General features: G+C 37.5%; 1 protein-coding gene across 1 annotated transcript in view; it reads left to right on the top strand.

The window, feature by feature from the left end:
• The window catches only part of LOC134624022 (uncharacterized), a 45,078-nt gene extending 27,281 nt beyond the window's left edge, over positions 1–17,797 (top strand). Inside the window, exons 3-7 of the mRNA XM_063469015.2 lie at positions 15,425–16,467; positions 16,570–16,639; positions 17,152–17,326; positions 17,448–17,613; positions 17,691–17,797. Coding sequence (XP_063325085.2) covers positions 15,425–16,467; positions 16,570–16,639; positions 17,152–17,326; positions 17,448–17,613 — 1,454 coding nt within the window. The 3' untranslated portion in view covers positions 17,691–17,797. The remainder of the gene's footprint in view (positions 1–15,424; positions 16,468–16,569; positions 16,640–17,151; positions 17,327–17,447; positions 17,614–17,690) is intronic.
• The last annotated feature ends 817 nt before the right edge of the window (positions 17,798–18,614 follow it).

Below are 18,614 nucleotides of genomic sequence, written 5' to 3'. Positions count from 1 at the left end.
AGTGTTTATAGAGCAGCTACCAGAGAATTCAACATTAATGAATTAATGGTACGGAAGTGAAGGAAGCAAGAGGAATGAGTTGAGTAAAGTTTGACTTATCTGACTATTTTGTTTCGTTTAATGCGCTTTATAATGCGGTGCGCCTTATGTATGAACACAGACCCGTTTGTCGACAGTGCGCCTTATAATACCGTGCACCTTATGGCCCCAGAAATACGGTACTCTTCGTTGTATAAGTCCGAATTTCCTACGGACAAAGCTAAAACTGATAAATGAATTTCTTCATAATCTTTCAGACCAGACCCCGTTATTGGTACTAATATTGCTGGGCAATTGGACTCCCCATTTTCTGCTGAAAAAGTATTAAATGCTAATACAGCTATGCAGTCTAATAAAGCCCCAGGCCCGGGTGGGTTTCCAATTGAATTTTATAAAACATTTATTGGTAAATTGCTCTTATCTGTATTTAATTAATCCTTGGAAAGGGGTTCATTACCACCTACTTTTACACAAGCCACTATAGCGCTCCTTCTCAAAAATTACAAGGATCCGACCTCCTGTGGTTCTTACAGGCCATTATCTCTGCTTAATGCCGATGCAAAGGTGTTGGCTAAAGTAATTGCATCTCACCTAGAGAATGTGCTTTCTTGTATTATATCTGAAGAGCAGAATGGCTTTATAAAGGGATGGCAATTGTTTTTTAATAACCGTACACTCTTTAATGGTATTTAGTCAAAGCATCTATCTGAATTTCCCGAACTTGTGAATTCTTTAGATGCTGAAAAGGCTTTCAATAGGGTGGAGTGGGAGTACTTGTTTGCAGAAATTTGGATTTGGCGATAAATTTATTTCTTGGATTCAGCTTCTTTATTCGTCCCCTAAAGCCAGTGTTCATACTAATGATGTTTATTCTGATTATTTTGCGCTGGGTCGTGGTTGTTGTCAAGGTTGCCCTCTGTCACCTCTACTCTTTGCCATTGCCATCAAGCCTCTGTCCATCACACTAAGATCTTCCTCTGTATTCAGGGGAATATCATTGTATGCGGATGATTTGTTATTATATATGACTGACCCTGCAAGCTCCATCCCTGCTGTTTTCTGTATTCTGGAGAACTTCAGCTCGTTTTCAGGTTATAAATTAAATGTGGGGAAAAGTGAGTGTTTTCCCATTAATACGGCAGCATGTCAACTTCAACAGTCCGATCTACCCTTCCGTCTCAGTCCATCGGGGTTTAAATACTTAGGGATTAACGTGACTCGTTCTCTATCTGGCCTTAAATCAGGTAATTTCACTCCCCTTAAATCAAGAATTACATCTGATATTCAAAGATGGGGTAATGTCCCCCTTTCTTTAATCGGCAAGATTAATGTTGTTAAAATGAACATCTTACCAAAATTTTTATTTTTATTTCAGTCGATTCCCTTATTTTTGCCGAAACTTTTTTTTGTTTCACTGGACAAGATTATTGGTTCTTTCATTTGGGGAGGGAAGCCGCTTAGGTTTTCTAAAACTTTACTGCAGAGATACAGATTTAGTGGAGGACTTGCATTATCTAATTTTCTAGCTTACTACTTGGCCGCTCACATCCATAAACTTTGCTACTGGCTAAACTCTTCTGGTTCCTCGTGGTGTAAATTGGAGCTATCATCATGTAAGGGTTCCTCTATACCAGCTTTGCTCTATTCCTCTTTACCCATAAAACCCTCTCTGTATACTGATAATCAGGTGGTTCTTAACACAATCAAGATCTGGTTTCAGTTTAGACGGCACTTTAATTTTGTAATGCCATCTTCCTCAGTTCCTCTAAACGACAACCATTTTTTTCCCCCCTTCACTCTTGGACTCGACATTGTCAGTGTGGTGTGACAAGGGTATAAAACAGTTCAAACAATCATATGTGGATGGTGTCTTCGATAGTTTTGCCAATTTGTCTTCTCGTTATGGTCTCCCTATTACCCATTTGTTTCGCTATATTCAAATTTGAAATTTTGTTGCCAAGTGTTTCCCAAATTTCCCCTCTTTACCTCCAGAACAGCAGTGGGAAACTATCCATCCATCCATTCGCTTCCGCTTATCCTTTTCAGGGTCGTGGGGGGCGCTGGAGCCTATCCCAGCTGTCATAGGGTGAGAGGCGGGGTACACCCTGGACAGGTCGCCAGTCTGCCGCAGGGCTAACACACAGGGACAGACAACCATTCTCGCTCACATTCACACCTATGGACAATTTGGATTAATCAATTAACCTATCCCCACTAACTGCATGTCTTTGGACGGTGGGAGGAAGCCGGAGTACCCGGAGGGAACCCACGCAAACACGAGGAGAACATGCAAACTCTACACAGAAAGACCCCGGCCTGATGGTGGAATTGAACTCAGGACCTTTTTGCTGTGCGGCAACAGTGCTAACGGTTAAGGTCTTGGACCTTATCAGGTCATACACAGGGCGCATTTTTCTAAGTCTAGACTTTCTGATTTGTATCCAGAAGTGGAAAAAAAATGTGATAAATGACATGGCTCTCCTTGTCACCTTAGCCACATGTTTTTTCTGTGTCTGTGCAAAAATAAAAAAAAAATTATAAGGTGCGCTGTATTTCAGTGGGTAAGCTGTCATTCTCTTGCATAGTTAAGTGACATCCCATACTGTGACTAAAACACTTATGCCTGCAGTTAAGTAAAATAATTGTAGAAGAATTGAAAAGAATTGCTTTGTTAAATGCCAACTGTTAATTAAAGTTGATTAGTAAAACTTTAAAAACAATGTGGATTTCATTTGGTTAATAATTGCTTTCTGTTGAAGCTGTTTTATAAGATCACCCTGTTTTCAACCATTAGGCATATGCATTTGAAACAAGCACACACACACATGCACGGATACCCGCATGCATGGACACACGCACGTATGCCCGCACGCACATTTTGTTTTAAGTGTGTACTTAAATCTTTTTTAGCTAAATTGTCCTTTTGTAAGAAACTGTAAGAAAGAATTTTTTTTTATGTGTACCTTATTTTACTTGATATTACTGTACTCGTGTTCTTATTTCTGCATTTAAAAAATGTTTTCATTATCATTAATAAAATTTGATTATGATGTCATATGTAAATGCCATGAAAGGACGGAGCCTTTTTTCTCTCCATGTTTTGCAGTTAAACTATTAAAAACATTGCAGTTTTTAAAATGAAAACCAATAACCAATTTATTTGAAAAGACCTGTTTTTTTCTCTTTTGATTCTGCTTTCTGCTTTTCATTAGTATCTATTGATAGATGTACCTTAAAACAGATCTGTGTCATGTTCCTCAAGTTTTACTTATGAATCATTGTTAAAAGATAATAGCTGAGTTCACATCCTCAACTAATGTCATAGATCCTAAATATAATCTCATTCTAAAGTCTTAATGACTTACTGTCAGTGTTAAGTCCCTAAAAATGACTCCCCTATGTTTACAATTTGGATGAAAGAAAAGCAAAAAGTGAGTAATTGAAATATCCGTTTTTGTCAATTTGTGTCCTCTCTGAAAGATTCATGTGCAGATATACTGACCAACCTGTGAATAAAAACAAAAAGCAGTACTATTTAAATCTAGTGCATAAAAATCCAAACAACAAATGTAATAAAAAGGAATGTAATTACTTTAATTACAAATGTAATTAAAGGACTCAAAGTCTTTAAAGTCCTGCGAATATGGACGTCACTTTAAGCCCTTTCAGTCTACTTTTGATACTTCTGATGTAGCTTTTACCATTCCATTTCATTCAGATTTTTTTTGTTTTCAATTCTAACAGAAATCTGGAGGGATTTGTATTGACATTCTGAATGTAATTGTTAAATATGATGTGCAATTCCAAACACAAAAAAGTCTCCAAATGCATTACAGAATTTTTGTAGTGCCATCTTTCCTGGTATTTAGTGTTTGATCAGTGTCACTTGCAGCTTTCTTTTCTCAGCTGTTCCAAAAAGTAACGTAGGCACCTCCTCTCCCGATGTTCAGTTAATATTGGGGTCTAAATGGTAAACGGATTGTTTTTTATACAGAACCTTTCTACTCTGACCACTCAAAGCACTTTATACAACTTGCGTCATTCAACACTTTCTTCTATGGTTTTCCTATGTGCTTTCATCTTACATTCACACATGTATGTTATTCAGGAATTGTGTTCCTTACCTAAAGAAAGTTACATTTCTTACTAAAAAAGTTTAATTATTATAGAATGTTTTTTTTATAAAATGTAATAAAGATGATTCAGAAAGCTAAAAGGCTATTTCATGTTGACTCGTATGTTTTTAAAAAAAAAAAAATTATTTATTATTTAAAGAATTTAATTTCTATTGTTTGTCCACTCAAGGTTTATAGGGATTTTAAGAAGTATTTAGTTAAATTACTTATTGAGTAATTAAGTTACTTTTCAGACACAGTAATTAGATAAGTATTTTAAATACAATATTGATTAAGTAATTAGTAATTAATTACTTTTTTAAAGTAACTTACCCATCACTGTTTGTAGCATACCATTAAAAAAATTGTATGGTCATCCTTTTTCTGCCCATATATTTATGAATTCTCTTCAAGTCAACAATTTTTCCATTGTTAATAAGATTATACAGACTGAGATAAAAAAGAATCATATAGATTAGATCAAATAAACAATGTGCAAAAAACATTTCTACCATGACATAAACTGAACTTAAATTCTCCTGGTGTTTCTATTTTTTCCAAGTTGATGCCATGCTTTTCTCAGTTAAAGATAAAAGATAAAGCATAAATGTGACCTGTAACATAATCCTTATGTGCTAGTCATTCAAAAAAATGGGCAGCTGGATAAACAGAAAGAAAGTATTAACTATTAATTGTACTATGATATAGTGCAAATGACATATCACAAATAACATGGAAGTGAAGCAGCACAATCCAAAAAAGCAAAGCATACATACTTACAATGTGTTTTTTCATATTTCTGCAACTTGAACCTTTTTACCAGGCAAGATGTCCTTCATTCCACTTCATCAATGTTATTGCATTCAGGTAAATTGTTTATGGTATACAATTTCACAAATATTTAAACTAAATAAAGTAAAAAAATAAAGTTTGGGGTTATTCCTTTTGCAGTAATGGATCCATTATCAATGACATGGACATTGGATTTGCATTGTCACTGGTCCCTAATGCAAATGAGACTGCACAAGTTTTGATCTATGCAGCCAAGATAACACCCTTCAGCACTGAAACCACTTCTATATTTGTGAACGGCACACGTAAGATATATTTAATACAGTCATTTCAAACATATTTCTATATTACATAACAGTTTTCTAAAAGCAATGGCTTTCTTTTTTCTTTTTCTCAACATTTACAAAAGTGGAACACACATGGAATGAGCCACAAGATCAGTCGCCTCAAAGCCTCCTGTATGGTGCTGCTGTCATGGCTCCTGTCAGGCCAGCAGTAACATCTGAGTTGATGCTCTTGTGAAATAACGTGAGGAAATGTATCCTGTGACTGGGTATGAAAAAGGGTTTTGCTCCAACTGAAAATCCATGAGGAGTTTTACATTTTGAACATTTTGAACTCTTAAAAACGTAATAACAATAAAGAAACACAATTATAAAGCTGAACTTTTCCATGTAGCAAACAAAAAATGTCGTGAGCTGTCATCCTTATATCGCCTTTGGGCTTTCAGAGTGTGTAGCGGAGCCTTGACCTGAATTAAAAAGATAAATTGGAAAAAAGCACTATGTCATTAAACAATGAAAAATAAATATTTGCAAAATATCTGCATAAATATTTATTTTACCCAGTGTTGGGTGTAACGCATTACTGTAATTAAATTACTTTTCCACTGAAAAAGTAGAGTAACTAATTACTGTTCATTTTTAGGTATTTTAATTACAGTTACTTACAATGTACTTGCGTTACATTGTAAAATAATTAAACTCGCTGAATATCATTATTTAATTTCAATAATTTATCTTCTAAACGTAGAAGTAAACTCTGCCGCTTTAACATCGCTGTAGTGCAGCTGCACGTCATTTCGCGCCAGTTTGCTGCATAGTCGTATTCTAAAGCGGAAGCTGTCGGACTCGGCTGAAGCGTGTGGCTGTTTTTTGAAATGGACATATTCCCGTCTCTTCACTTTTCTGAAACAAGCAGACAAGAATATTACAGTAATATGTAAGCTATGTCCTGGGGAGAAAAAACTTTCGACTGCTGTTAATAGCACGAGTAATCTAATGAAGCGCCTGACACGAGAGCATAGATGAACACTTCTGAGTGATCCTTGTTCATCATCCATGGATAACACCGCGGCAACTCCTGCTAAGCAGGCAAAACTTGATTTTACTTCACCAGCACAGAAAGCGTCTGAAGGTGAGCTTAAAAAAATGATTGCAGGCTACATTGTGGAAGAGACACAGAGTCTCCGTCTTTAAAAAAATGTATTTATTATTTAAAGAGTTTAATTTCTATTGTTTGCCCACTCAAGGTTTATAGGGACTTTAAGAAGTATGTAGTTAAATTACTTATTTAGTAATTAAGTTACTTTTCTGACACAGTAATTAGATAAGTATTTTAAATACAATATTGACCAAGTAATTAGTAATTAGTAATTAATTACTTTTTTAAAGTAACTTACCCATGATTTTACCTGGTTAATGGGAAATCACCTGGACAGCAAATCCTTCTTATTATGTGTGCTAAAGTGGACACTAAGGTGATTGGTCAAAACAGTTTAGGGTGGCCTTAGGTCTGATGTTGGCTCAGGTTTCTTCTGCTGCTTTCTGGCTACTTCTCGTGTGTAGACGCCACCTTACCCATCACCATAGCAACCTCCTGCTATCCTCTTGCTTTAAAACGGAGCTAGGGTGCATTCCATAAGAGCAGATTTAAGACCAAGGTCCCATTCCTGAGAGGGGTCTTAGGCTGTGTCTGGTAGTATCAGAGTAACAGTCTACTTCCAAAACTTCTCCACAATACACTGTGTGTAGTAAAAGAAAAAATACAAATATGTGATGCTAATTATGAGATATTAGCCTTACAGATAAACATAAATTCCAACAATTCCCAAATAAGACGATTTTAGATTTAGTTTCAGTTTTGTCCTGTGTTTTAATTTTACACATTTCTTAAGCAATCGTATCCTGGAACTCCTTTAGATTCCCCCCAGAACAAAAAATATTTGTGTCATCTGCAAATAACACTAATTTTAATATATCAGATAGGTTACAAATATCATTTATATCAATAATACATATTCTTGGACCTAGCCTTGTGGAACACCACATGCAATGTCCAAGTGTGATGAGGAATATTCACCCAGCTTGACCAATTGTTTCCTGTCACTTAAACAATTTTTCACCCAGTGCAGTACAACCCTTTAACAATCTGAAATGATAAGTTGCAGATTTATTTTAGCGGTTATGAGATTTCTTCTATGACCCTTCTTGACAAATTTCATATCAATATTGTTACAATCAGTTGATGTTTTGTACTTACACTGTTTACAATAAAATGGAACTACTCATCACCAAGTTCATGTTTGGAACTTGGATTTCTGTTTTGGGGGGTTTACAGGTTTTTTTGGAGGTGTGGTCCTAAACTTTTGATCAGCTGCAAAACAGTCTGTTTCAGTTTAAGCGATGTTTTCAATAAATTGGATGCTCAAAAAATGTTTTGTCTCACTTCCATTGCTTCTTGTTGGAACCTTGTTAAGATCCAACCATGCAAAATATGATTTTTATTTATATATAGCAGAAGCAGAAGTATAGCAGAAGTACTGTCAAGTGTCTGGCCAGAAAGAGAGCACCAATTTGTTTATTTGGTAGAAGGCTTCAGTTAGTTAAGAGTGAGAAAAAAAGTTTGTTTGTTGAGTTTGTTTGTTTTTTTGTACTACTTTAACACTAAAGTGGCCCTTGTTAGGTTTTGTATTGTTGATTGTCATTTATGCTTAGAAATATCTACTCATATATGCTTAGAGTTTTATAATTAGTTGTAGATTAATAGAGGTTTGATCCTTAGTAGTCTGCAGACACACGTTGTGTGCATTCCAGAGCACTCTGGCTTTCACACCCACATCCTGGGAGCATGGGAGAGGTCGTACCTTGTCTTATTGTTTTATGGTAGGATAAACGTATCTATGCCTGTTTTAGGCTAAGTGCATTTTGTTTAGATGAACTGCTGGACTTCCAGGCCAGCAGGGTTAGGAAGTCATTTTATGCACACACACACACACACACACACACACACACACACACACAGACACAGGGTATTCTTTGTTCACATGTATACCTGGGTATGCTGTTATATGTTAATGACCCTATGCATATTCATGGAACCACAATAAAAGAGCAGTGTTACGGGGGAGCGGACGAGAGCAACTGGGGTCAAGCGAAGGAACGGCGCCTGTCCAGTTCTCTCCCGTGCACGTGAACCATAAAGAATGTTGCCTACTCGTGTCTTGCTTGCTGTGTAATTACATTGCCTTCAACGTTCCAGCGAATAGGGTTAAGCTACAAACCTATCAGCCCTCACATGAGATGACAGTGCCAGCAGTGGCCCACAGCTCATTTAAGTTTGAGACCCCTGCTCTAGATGATTTCTCTTGTAATTAGTGTCATAAACTGCAAAAACTGGTAAGTGATCACTGATGTCATTAATTAATAATCCACTCACAATTAGGGATGGGTATCGTTTAGGTTTTATCCGATACCGGTGCCAAACCGGTACTTTTGAAACGGTGCCGGTGCTTAAACGGTGCTCAAACCGGTGCTTAAAGAATGGAGAACACAAAATTGGTCCAAAAACCTCTCATGTTCAGCTGTTTTTTTTGTAAAAAGATAACAATGTTAGCCTTTTCTGCAGCTATAGGGCATATATGGTATCACTCTTGGCTCGAAGCAGTGCTTAATCAATGGAAAAAACACAAACTTTGTCCAAAAACATCTCATGTTTAGCTGTTTTTTTGTAAAAAAAAAAGATAACAATGTAAGCCTTTTCTTCAGCTATAGGGCATATATCTCATGTTTAACTGTTTTCCACTTTTTCTTTGGTCATTTTAGCCTTTTTGGCCAGGGTGAAGGGAGTATCTGCCATCAAACAAGAAGACAGCCGCATGTAACTACGATGGTGTTTGCTAGTTACATGCATTAATGTAATAATGTGGTTAGCGTACTCAACGTAAATTACACACGAACAACATTAAGCTACTCACGCAGAGAAGAACGGCTGCTGCTGCTGCTGCTGCCATCATCATCCGTCATCATTTCTGCTACACTGGCAGGGCTAGGGGCCAGGACTCTACTCTTCGGGTTTTTGGGGGATGTTGCTAACTCCGATAACAGGTAACACACCCGCAGTAGATGTGCACGGTGTGAGGTCTCACAGCAAGCTATCAAACACGGCGCATTTCTCGGCTTTAAAAAAAAAACCCGCTATGCGTCGCCAGGTGTTTCATCGGATTCGAGGAGTTACCTCCTTTGCACAGTATCACCTTAAAGCACTTGTTGCAGGCTGCTGAGTTTGCATATTTTGCTGTGAAGTACAGCCAGACTTTTGACCGCTTCGCCTTAGGCATTTTTAATCTGTAGCTCTGCTCTAAAAGAACGTACGTACCTGGCCCCGCCTACTATCCTCGGAAACGTAAAATGATTGGCTAGAATTGGCTCAGGAAAAAAAAGCACCGAAATAAAGCACCGAAATGTGCGCTGCTTTTCGGTCTGGTTACTACCGTTGATGTCAGAACCGGTGCCATCATGGCACCGGACACCGGTACCCATCCCTACTCACAATGTTGTTTTCCATGTTGTTGGTGAAAATATTGTCAATTAAGGTGGCACAATGAGGTGTAATTCTGCTTGGCCTCGTTATTTTAGGGTGTAAATTCAAGATGAAGATGAAGTTTTTTTCAGACTGTGCTATGTGGTGTGTTGTGTGTCAAGTCACATGTGTATTCATACCTCCAGTGTAAGATGAACATCAGTATTTGTCCAGCTCTTCAATGTTTCTAATGACCAATACTTTGGCTTGTTCCGGTGTTCTACTGAGTTTAATGAATACTTTACAGTTTGTGATCCATGCACTTAGAATTTTTCCCTGTTTCTTCAAGTAACACGCTTTCCTGCTGATTTTATTATTGCAATTTTCTGTTAAAAATTTTTACAATGATGGCTGATTTGTCACTGTCAGTTTTTCACTGTTGTAGAGGGTGGCAAGCCTCAATGTTGTTATAGTCCACTTCAACACCTTTGAACCATAGAAAGGTAACCACTTGATGCTCCATGGAGCTGACATCTTCCTCTCCGGGCTCACCCACATTGCCATAGGCCACCGCCCGAGCATATGTCCGAGGTTTGATGCAAAGCCGGTGATGATCACATCATTCATCTGGATGTACTGCTCCAAATCTCCTACTCTTTCTCCAGGTATGCCAGCTCAGCGTTCAGGATACGGCGAGCCTTAACTTCCTCCACCGAGGTCCAGGATGGTTTCTGTTGCAGTTTGACAGCAGAAATTTCCTTTGTCATAAACTCCAGTGACTTCTTAATAACATCACCTTCCTCAGGTGTCAGTGCTTTCTTCTGGCCCATACTGAGAGACACTCTCGTAGCGTTACCCTGAAGACCCACTAGCTAGTTTGTCAACAGCGTCCTCATCTAAAATATTCCAGCGATGATTTATATTAAGCAGTGTTAACCAAGGTTGGTACAAATGTCTTATCTCTACACCATAGTCTACACCACACTTTCTTCAATTGTTCTGTGGTCTAGTTCTGGTCCTCACGTGACCACTTTTGACAGTTGTCATTCATCGCTGCACTGTTAGCCTTTGCAGTAATTTCCATAGCTTAGTACTGCAAAACCAACAGTAAAAAACTCTAAAGGATGTTTGCAGTTTAGTACTGTAATTTGCAAGTAATTGTGGGAAAATTCCATGAGATTACATTATTTTTACGGTAACTCATGGAAACAGCTGTAAAATACAGCAAATGTAACAATTGGTGATGTTACTGAGATTATACTATTACACAATTGGGATTTCTGTTGTTTTCTACTGTAGATCTAAGAGTAATTACCTAAATCCCTAAATCCTCATTCAGAGTGTATTACCATAAAATGCAATTCATTGTGAGAGTAGTATCACATGTAAACTACAATATACAGCATCATTTTTAACTTGAGTAAGTTGCAGCTACACTATTTGAAGTATTTGAAGTATAACTGAAGTATACTAAGAAGTACAACGAAATACCCAGCAAGCATTACAATGCTTTAACTGTAAAATTAAAACAACTATGAAACAAATAATTGATGTTTTAAACAAGAATTTGTCACAAATTCTTGTGTAATGTCTTTTACCTTCTGAACAGAGTAAGTGGGATAAAAATAAATGTTTAAACCGTAAGTGAAAAGGGTTAATAGTTAATAAACCTCAACTCTCAAATCATTTTCTCACCTGTTTGCAATATAATTCTGGTACGTGAACTATGAGTGTAGTTCTCTGCAAAGGAAGCCTTCTGATAGTTGGAACTACTATCTGACTGTCTGGGGAATGGAGTGATTTGTTACATGTGAAAAATATGTTTCAACTGGATTTTAATTACTATGTTTCAACCAGAAGTAAGCCAAATATAAACTAAAAAGTAAATCAATAGTATACTTGTAAGTTTAGTATTGTGTTAGAGTAGAGTATATTTTAAGTATACTCTTATAGACTGGAAAGGACATTATGCTAGTACAGTTATAGTGAACAAAAAGTACATCTAAAAGTTCATTTCAAGTATACTTCTATATACTAAAACGGGGGCCAATGTAGTCCCCAAGAAGCATTAGTAATATACTTACTAGGTAACATATACTTAGACTGATTTCCTTTCTATATGTTACATTTAGAGTAATGTTTAAAAGTTACTTCATTTAGCAGGGTGTAGCTTTTTTCTCTTCTTATTGTTTTTTATACTGGAACTTCTTTTTTTCTGTATAAGGTGGTACTTTTAAGACACCTCTGCCTAACTACAGTGAACTAACCAGAAGTCTCGGAATATGCTCTGGTGGTCATTTTACACAAGTTCAGGTGTCACATCCATGAAACCTACACCACTAACCAGCATCAGTCCCACAACTTCACTCTCAAATTTAATAAATTCTGGGACAAGCAGAAACTGTATTTTAGCGGTGCATTTTGTGGCAGGCCAGACTGCTATAAAATGCACTCTCTCCTTGTAGCACCACTTCATTTTGGTTCAGAAGAGATGTCCTGGATATACATGATAATGTAACACGGGTGTTTTTGTTTGTTCATGTTTAGCGCGTTGGGTTGTGTTTTTAAAGCGAATGTTACGTTTTTAAAGCGTGTTATGCGACAGGTGTGTGTAGCACTGGTTACACATCCCAATGGGAGAGCAATAGTCGAGACCACACCTTTACCTGACGTACAACGTGACGTATGGCGCACATTTCCAAAACAACAATGGCGGACAGAAGATATTGATCGAGGTGGCTAATGCTCCTTTCGCTGGTTGCCAACCACCATTAAATAACAACAAGAAGAAAATATTGATCTGCTTTTCTTAGCTTTTCAGAGTGATGATGAGATGGTGGAAGAACAACAGAGATAATTTACGGACCGTTAACATGTGCAACTTAGAAGTAGTCAGAGGTAACTGGATGGAGTTCAGTCAGGTTAAATGCACGGTTGATTGGATTATATCTGAAGATCGTATGCTATTTGTGACAACTCTACTAGACTCCAAATTTCTCGTCCATGAGGGAGTATCTCAAAAGTAAATGAAACAACTAAACTTAACACTTTTTCCCTAAAACGGACTGACATGGGAAACATTAAAGTTGGATTGACACCAGCTAATCAGTCTGAAGGTAAGTGTTTTTTCACTTATTCGAGAGAAGTCAGAAATGCGTTCTTATTACTGTTTGTTTTGACTTTTAAGCTACCGTGCCAGGTTATTTTCATTCAAATGCTAAGACAAAATATCAATATCTATGAATGTGGAGACTCAAAAGACTAGTTAGGTAATAGTTGCCGATGGATTTATGAGACTTGATAGAAAATTGGACGTTTGCAACAGGTGAATCGGTGAACTACCGAGGTTGCGCCCAAATGCTTAAAGCTGTTAGCTGGTCAGTGTTTTCAGGTGTGCTTGTACTACCTGTACAGTGCGAAGTGCTGACTTAGGCTAAACGCATTAAGGCGTCGAGCTCAAATATCTTTTTGTGCACTGCTCTCTTGTCTTTTGTCAGCACACATTTTCTGTTTATTGAAGCCTTTTGTTAATAATTTTGATCATGTAAAAACTGGGAATTGGTCCCTATTGACAATACTCTTATTTTTCTTTCTTATTTTTTTTTTTGCATTGCATATGTCATTTAGGAAAGGTAATTGGTCATTGAACTTTTTGCAACTATGTGTATTTGTAAATTTTGTGGCTTCCGTGCACACAAATTTATATTGTTCAGTTTGCATGTTAAAAGCCACAAACATGTAGCTAACTATAGGCTTTCTTGTGGAACTGAGAACTGTCCTGCCACTTTCAGAACATTTTCTGCCTTTCATTCACATATGCCTAGGAATCACAGAACAAGAAGGGAGACCACTGAGGAGAAGTTTTATAAGTTCACTGGTGACCTCAGCTGTCAAGTTCCTGGATGTGGGTATGCTGCACAAAACTTTACAACTCTGTGCCCATCTCAGATTTCACATCAAAGACGGGAAAAAAGTATTATGTCCATTTGAAGATTGCTCTAAATACTTCAGTGTCCGAACATCATTTTCCAGCCGTATTTCTCGAAAACATAAGTAGACAGTTTAGCAGTCAAGGCAACATGAAATTGGGGAATTTGCTATAATACAAGGACAGGACACAGTTAGTCTATTAGAAGACAGTTGGCTTTGTGTCATTTAAAAATGCAGGCTAAAATGCTCTTACCAACCAGCACTATACAGAGCATCATAGAGGAATTTCAGGATCTTCTCAGTGCAATGCACGATGTTCTTGCAATACTGTCTGACAAACTGTCTTCATTTAATATTCCATAAGCAGAAGTGGACAAAATCAATCAAGAACTTTTTTCATAGAGGACTATATATATCTGAGACACAGTAGGTTTCCTGACAAAGCTTTAAAAGCAAAACATCACTATTTGTTACATTATGCAGAGCTTATCCTTCACTTTGGACCACTCATTCGTTTGTGCACCCTTAGGTTTGAGAGCAAGCACTCGTATTTCAAAGCATGTACAAGTTCAGTCTTGCATAACTTCGTCAACTTATGCAAGACTGAACAGCATCAGTTACTGCAGTCCTACCTCTCAGTGGGCCAAATGTTTCCACCTATAGTTCAAATGATTGGAGAAACAAGAGATTAGAATGATCATCTTTACAACGCTCTCATTCAAGAAGCTGTGGCAAACTTTGGATGTGTCAGCAGTTGTCTACAAAGGTACCAAGTATGTCAAAGGCTATGTTTCCATTGTAGATTACACTGATGATGGCTTGGTTTTTGGGAAGATAGCTGTTATACTTGTTAACGATTCTGAATTGTACTTTGTGCTCGAGTTGCTTCACTCAGTACTCCTCATTGACCTTGGACTTCACTGCTTGCGTTGCCGTACAGAAAGAAGTGTTTGTGTAAATGCTGACAGTCTGATGGATTATTACCCACCACCACTTTATAACATGGCAGGCCTTTTTGTTGTCTCCCTACACCATTCAGTTTCCTCTTAATTCTCTTTCAGGGATGGAAATTGAAGAGGAACTTACAAGCCTCCTGCCAACACTAGACAGAGAGAAAATAATCTGCATTGTAGAACATCTGACGGACGTTATTGGTGTACAACAAAAAAGTAAAAGTGTTTGTAGAGGCGGACGATCTCAAACCCTTTCTCACACCAATTCTGATACGTAAACTACTTCTTGCATTTAAAGGAGGTTTTGTGTAGGTTCTGTACAAATCATAGACTTGAGTCTATGATTTGAAGGTCACTCATAGACTCATATGTCACTGATTAGCTTTTTTTTCTCTTCACCATACTACACATGTACTTTGACAGTATAATATTGAAGAGCGTTTTGGGGCTCACATTGTCTGGTAGATAATTAACACGGAAAACATAAACAAAAGTAGACACTAAATCTAACACCATTAACCTTTCATTGGTAGTGGTACAACTAAGGGTTTGAAATTGTGAAATACTGTAAAATATATTGACTTATGGTCCTTTAAATGCAAGACCTTGAGTTTGTAGTTCTTTTGCAGTCCTGGGATTGCTTCTTTTCATCTTCAGACAAGGTCCCCAAAAACTGCCTTGCCGTTACTACTCAATCCTAATTGAATGGTTCATCTTTTAGTGAGGACATATTTGTTGACATAGTAGCTTTTTAAGGTAACTTTTCCAATGATCTTTATTTATTTATTTGTTTAGATGGCAACAGACCAGAGAACCTGAATGACACCATTACCCTGGAGCCTTGCCCTGCTGCATCAGCTGAAACATCAAGCCATCCACCTCACTCCTCCTCCACGTCCACCACTATGTACAACCATTACTCCAGCTCTTGGGTCTCACACTTACAGATTCCTTGGGAAAGATTTCCACTCCGACTGTCGCATGCAATCACAAGAGGAGACAGAGCTCATCCAGAGAACAGGATAAGTATGGTTAGAATTGTTGTGGAGGCCATGCAAGTTCACTGCAGGAACCCTAAACGTGCATCTTGTGAAGAAGTTGCTAAAATCATTGTAAACAGATACCCTCAAACATTTGCAGATTTTACTGAAAAGGGAGAAAGACTGGGTTGTGGACATCATTCACTACTAAGAAGCATCAAATCTAGAGTTGAACATGTTAATCAAGATAATACAACACATAGACTTCGTCAAAAAAAGAGAACCAGGAATGAGGAAGACTGCAGTCCCAACAGTAATGCGACCTCACCTAAAAAAGTTAGATGCCTTGTTGATAGCTATGGTTGTATAAATTGGCAGCCAGTTGAACTTCCTGATGGGGAAACACCAGCTTCTATAGAGGAAAAGAAGCACATCTTGTTAACAATTTTTAATTCAGAAGGACCTGGAGCTGTGGAGAGACCTGATGTGGATGACTTCATGTGCCTCACATATATTTCTCAGCGGCAGCTTATCAACAGTTGTCCCTCACTTTCAGTACCTGAAATTCAGGAGCAGTGGCCATTCTTGTTTACTCAGAAAGGTTTTTTGAACCACTTTTACAAACTCACAGGCATCGATATCAGTGAGCACTTAGGTCAGGCCCTCATAACCAAAGGCAGAAGGATTATTAACTATTTCTCCAGCCAGAAGCTCAAATGGAACCTTGGTATAAGGACACTCATCCAGCAGATAGAAAGTGAGGGAGTTTTGACCAACAACAAGGTTGGCACAGCAGCCATACTTCTCATGATGAAGTACTATAAGGAAGATGAAGACCCCCTCTTTGTCTTAGCAGATGTAAGCTTTTTTCATACAGCTCTATGTTTAATGCTGTTGATTGCTGTCCTGTTTTTGTTTTGTTTTTTGTTACATAAAATGTCTTGGTCCTTTTTCTGGCAGGAAACATCTACCAGGATGTCCCTTGAAGCAGAGAGCAACCTGCCAATCGCTCCAAGGCTGATTATGCTTGGTAAGAAGTCATTTATGAAATAGAGCTGATTAGACCATATTAAAATTTCTGTTTGGCACAGGTATCCAGTCTCTTTTTTCGTAGCTCAAATTTCTGTAATTTCCTTTATAAACCAAGGTTGTTGGACATGTGTCTCAGTGAACCCAGCAAGGTAACAATATCAAATTTCATATTACATATTACTGATCAACATGGTAGTCTAGCTACACCAACAGCAGAAATACTGAAGTCAATACTGTAAAGTTTAACAGCAGCACAAACTATAAACTCCAAAATAACCATACAGTTGATTCATCTCCGGTAATTTAATTGGGCTGACTCTTTGTTAGGTGTGTTTAATGTGCAGAATAATTCCCAATTATGTACAATTCTAATATGTTAAAACGGACTTATGTTTAATAATTAACTGTACGTAGCTATTTGCTTTATGACTATCTAGACAGTGTGAAGAAGTGAAGTATTGAAATTATTTTGTGTTGCATAATGACAACATGTTGCCCCTATACATACAGGACAAAGTTCAATGACCGCCACCAGGTGGATGGTGAGTGCAGAGGGACGTGTAATTGTTGAGCTGGACAAAGAGAACACCTTTGCTGATACGATGTCAGTCTTCTTTGGTTCATTCTATGTATTGAACCTGGAATACCAGGAGTCAGCGTGTGCAACATTGGAACTAATTCAGAGGTATGTTTGAACAGTTAGCTAATAGTGATAGATGATGAATAAATTATCCCTAAGTAACTCATTATTTCAAATCACAACTCAATGTTACTGTATGTTACTATTTATTATGGCATGTTTTAAGGTTTTTTGCAAGGATAAACCCTGAAGAGGGAACAAAATGTACCTCCAAGGTTGGGACAAGCAGAAAGACTGGGACCACTGTGAAGCCAAAGGTTGTTCACATTAACCCTCATGTCACAACTTTCCTCCAGCGGCTTACTGAATTTGAGTGGAAAACTTCAAATTAGGTAACTGTTTTTGCCATTTTTAGTGAATTTCTTGTATAATTTAAGTGACCAATGTGTTGTTACCTGTGTCTCCACAGACGGTCCATGGCCCATGCTTTCTGGACATTTACACAAGACGAACAACAATGAAGACAAGCTCTTTTGCCATCTTGCAAGACGCTGTCTCTGTCCAATAGGTTTTTTGAGTGCAACAGTTTTGATTTTTTTTTTTTTTCCTTCTTTTACCCGTTTGTTAAAAATTATTTCAGCTACTTACACTTTAATTGTCACATGTATTGGCTCACCCTACAAATCAATGAACTCAGTCCATAAAGCAAGATCAGGGTTCAGTGCAGGTCAGTCAAGTTCCTTCAGTTCCACACATGCTCATCCATGTCCTTGTGGACCCTGCTTTGTGCATTGATTTGGTGGTGTGAGCCAGTATTTTGGATAAAGTGTATATAGAGGCAGAAGTGTGGGGCTTGATATTATATTCATTACAATTCAGTTTATTTGTATGGTGCCAACAAAATGAATGCCAAGGCACTTCACATTGTAGGTTTAAGACCCTACAAAATATAACTGAGAAAACCCAACACTTGAGCATATGTTGTCTGCCATGATATGGATATGACATAATATTGTTTTTGTTTGTACAACCATCTGAGGAAATAATGGCTTACATGGTTTAGTAAAAACAAGTGCTTCCTCAATGAAAATATGTTTTCAGTTCTTTTCAGTTTTTGATTTTGGAAATGTGTATTTCAGCAGGGAAAAATCAGAACAGAAATAAAAAGTGGTGTGAAGCACATGAATTATTGTGTGTGTGTGTGTGTGTGTATCTATCTATCTCGATCAATCGATCTTTAATGGGTATATATATGTTTTTATATAAATAAATAAATGGTACCTTTTTTTTTTTAAATACAATACAATTTTTTTAACCCTCCAGTCTCTTACAGTATGGTACTATTTCCTTAAATTACGGCAAATTACGACGTGTTAAACAGTAAATGACCGCC

The sequence above is a fragment of the Pelmatolapia mariae genome, linkage group LG3_W, assembly GCF_036321145.2.
Source record: "Pelmatolapia mariae isolate MD_Pm_ZW linkage group LG3_W, Pm_UMD_F_2, whole genome shotgun sequence".
Lineage (NCBI taxonomy): Eukaryota > Metazoa > Chordata > Actinopteri > Cichliformes > Cichlidae > Pelmatolapia > Pelmatolapia mariae.
This window is presented reverse-complemented; position numbering and strand designations above follow the sequence as displayed.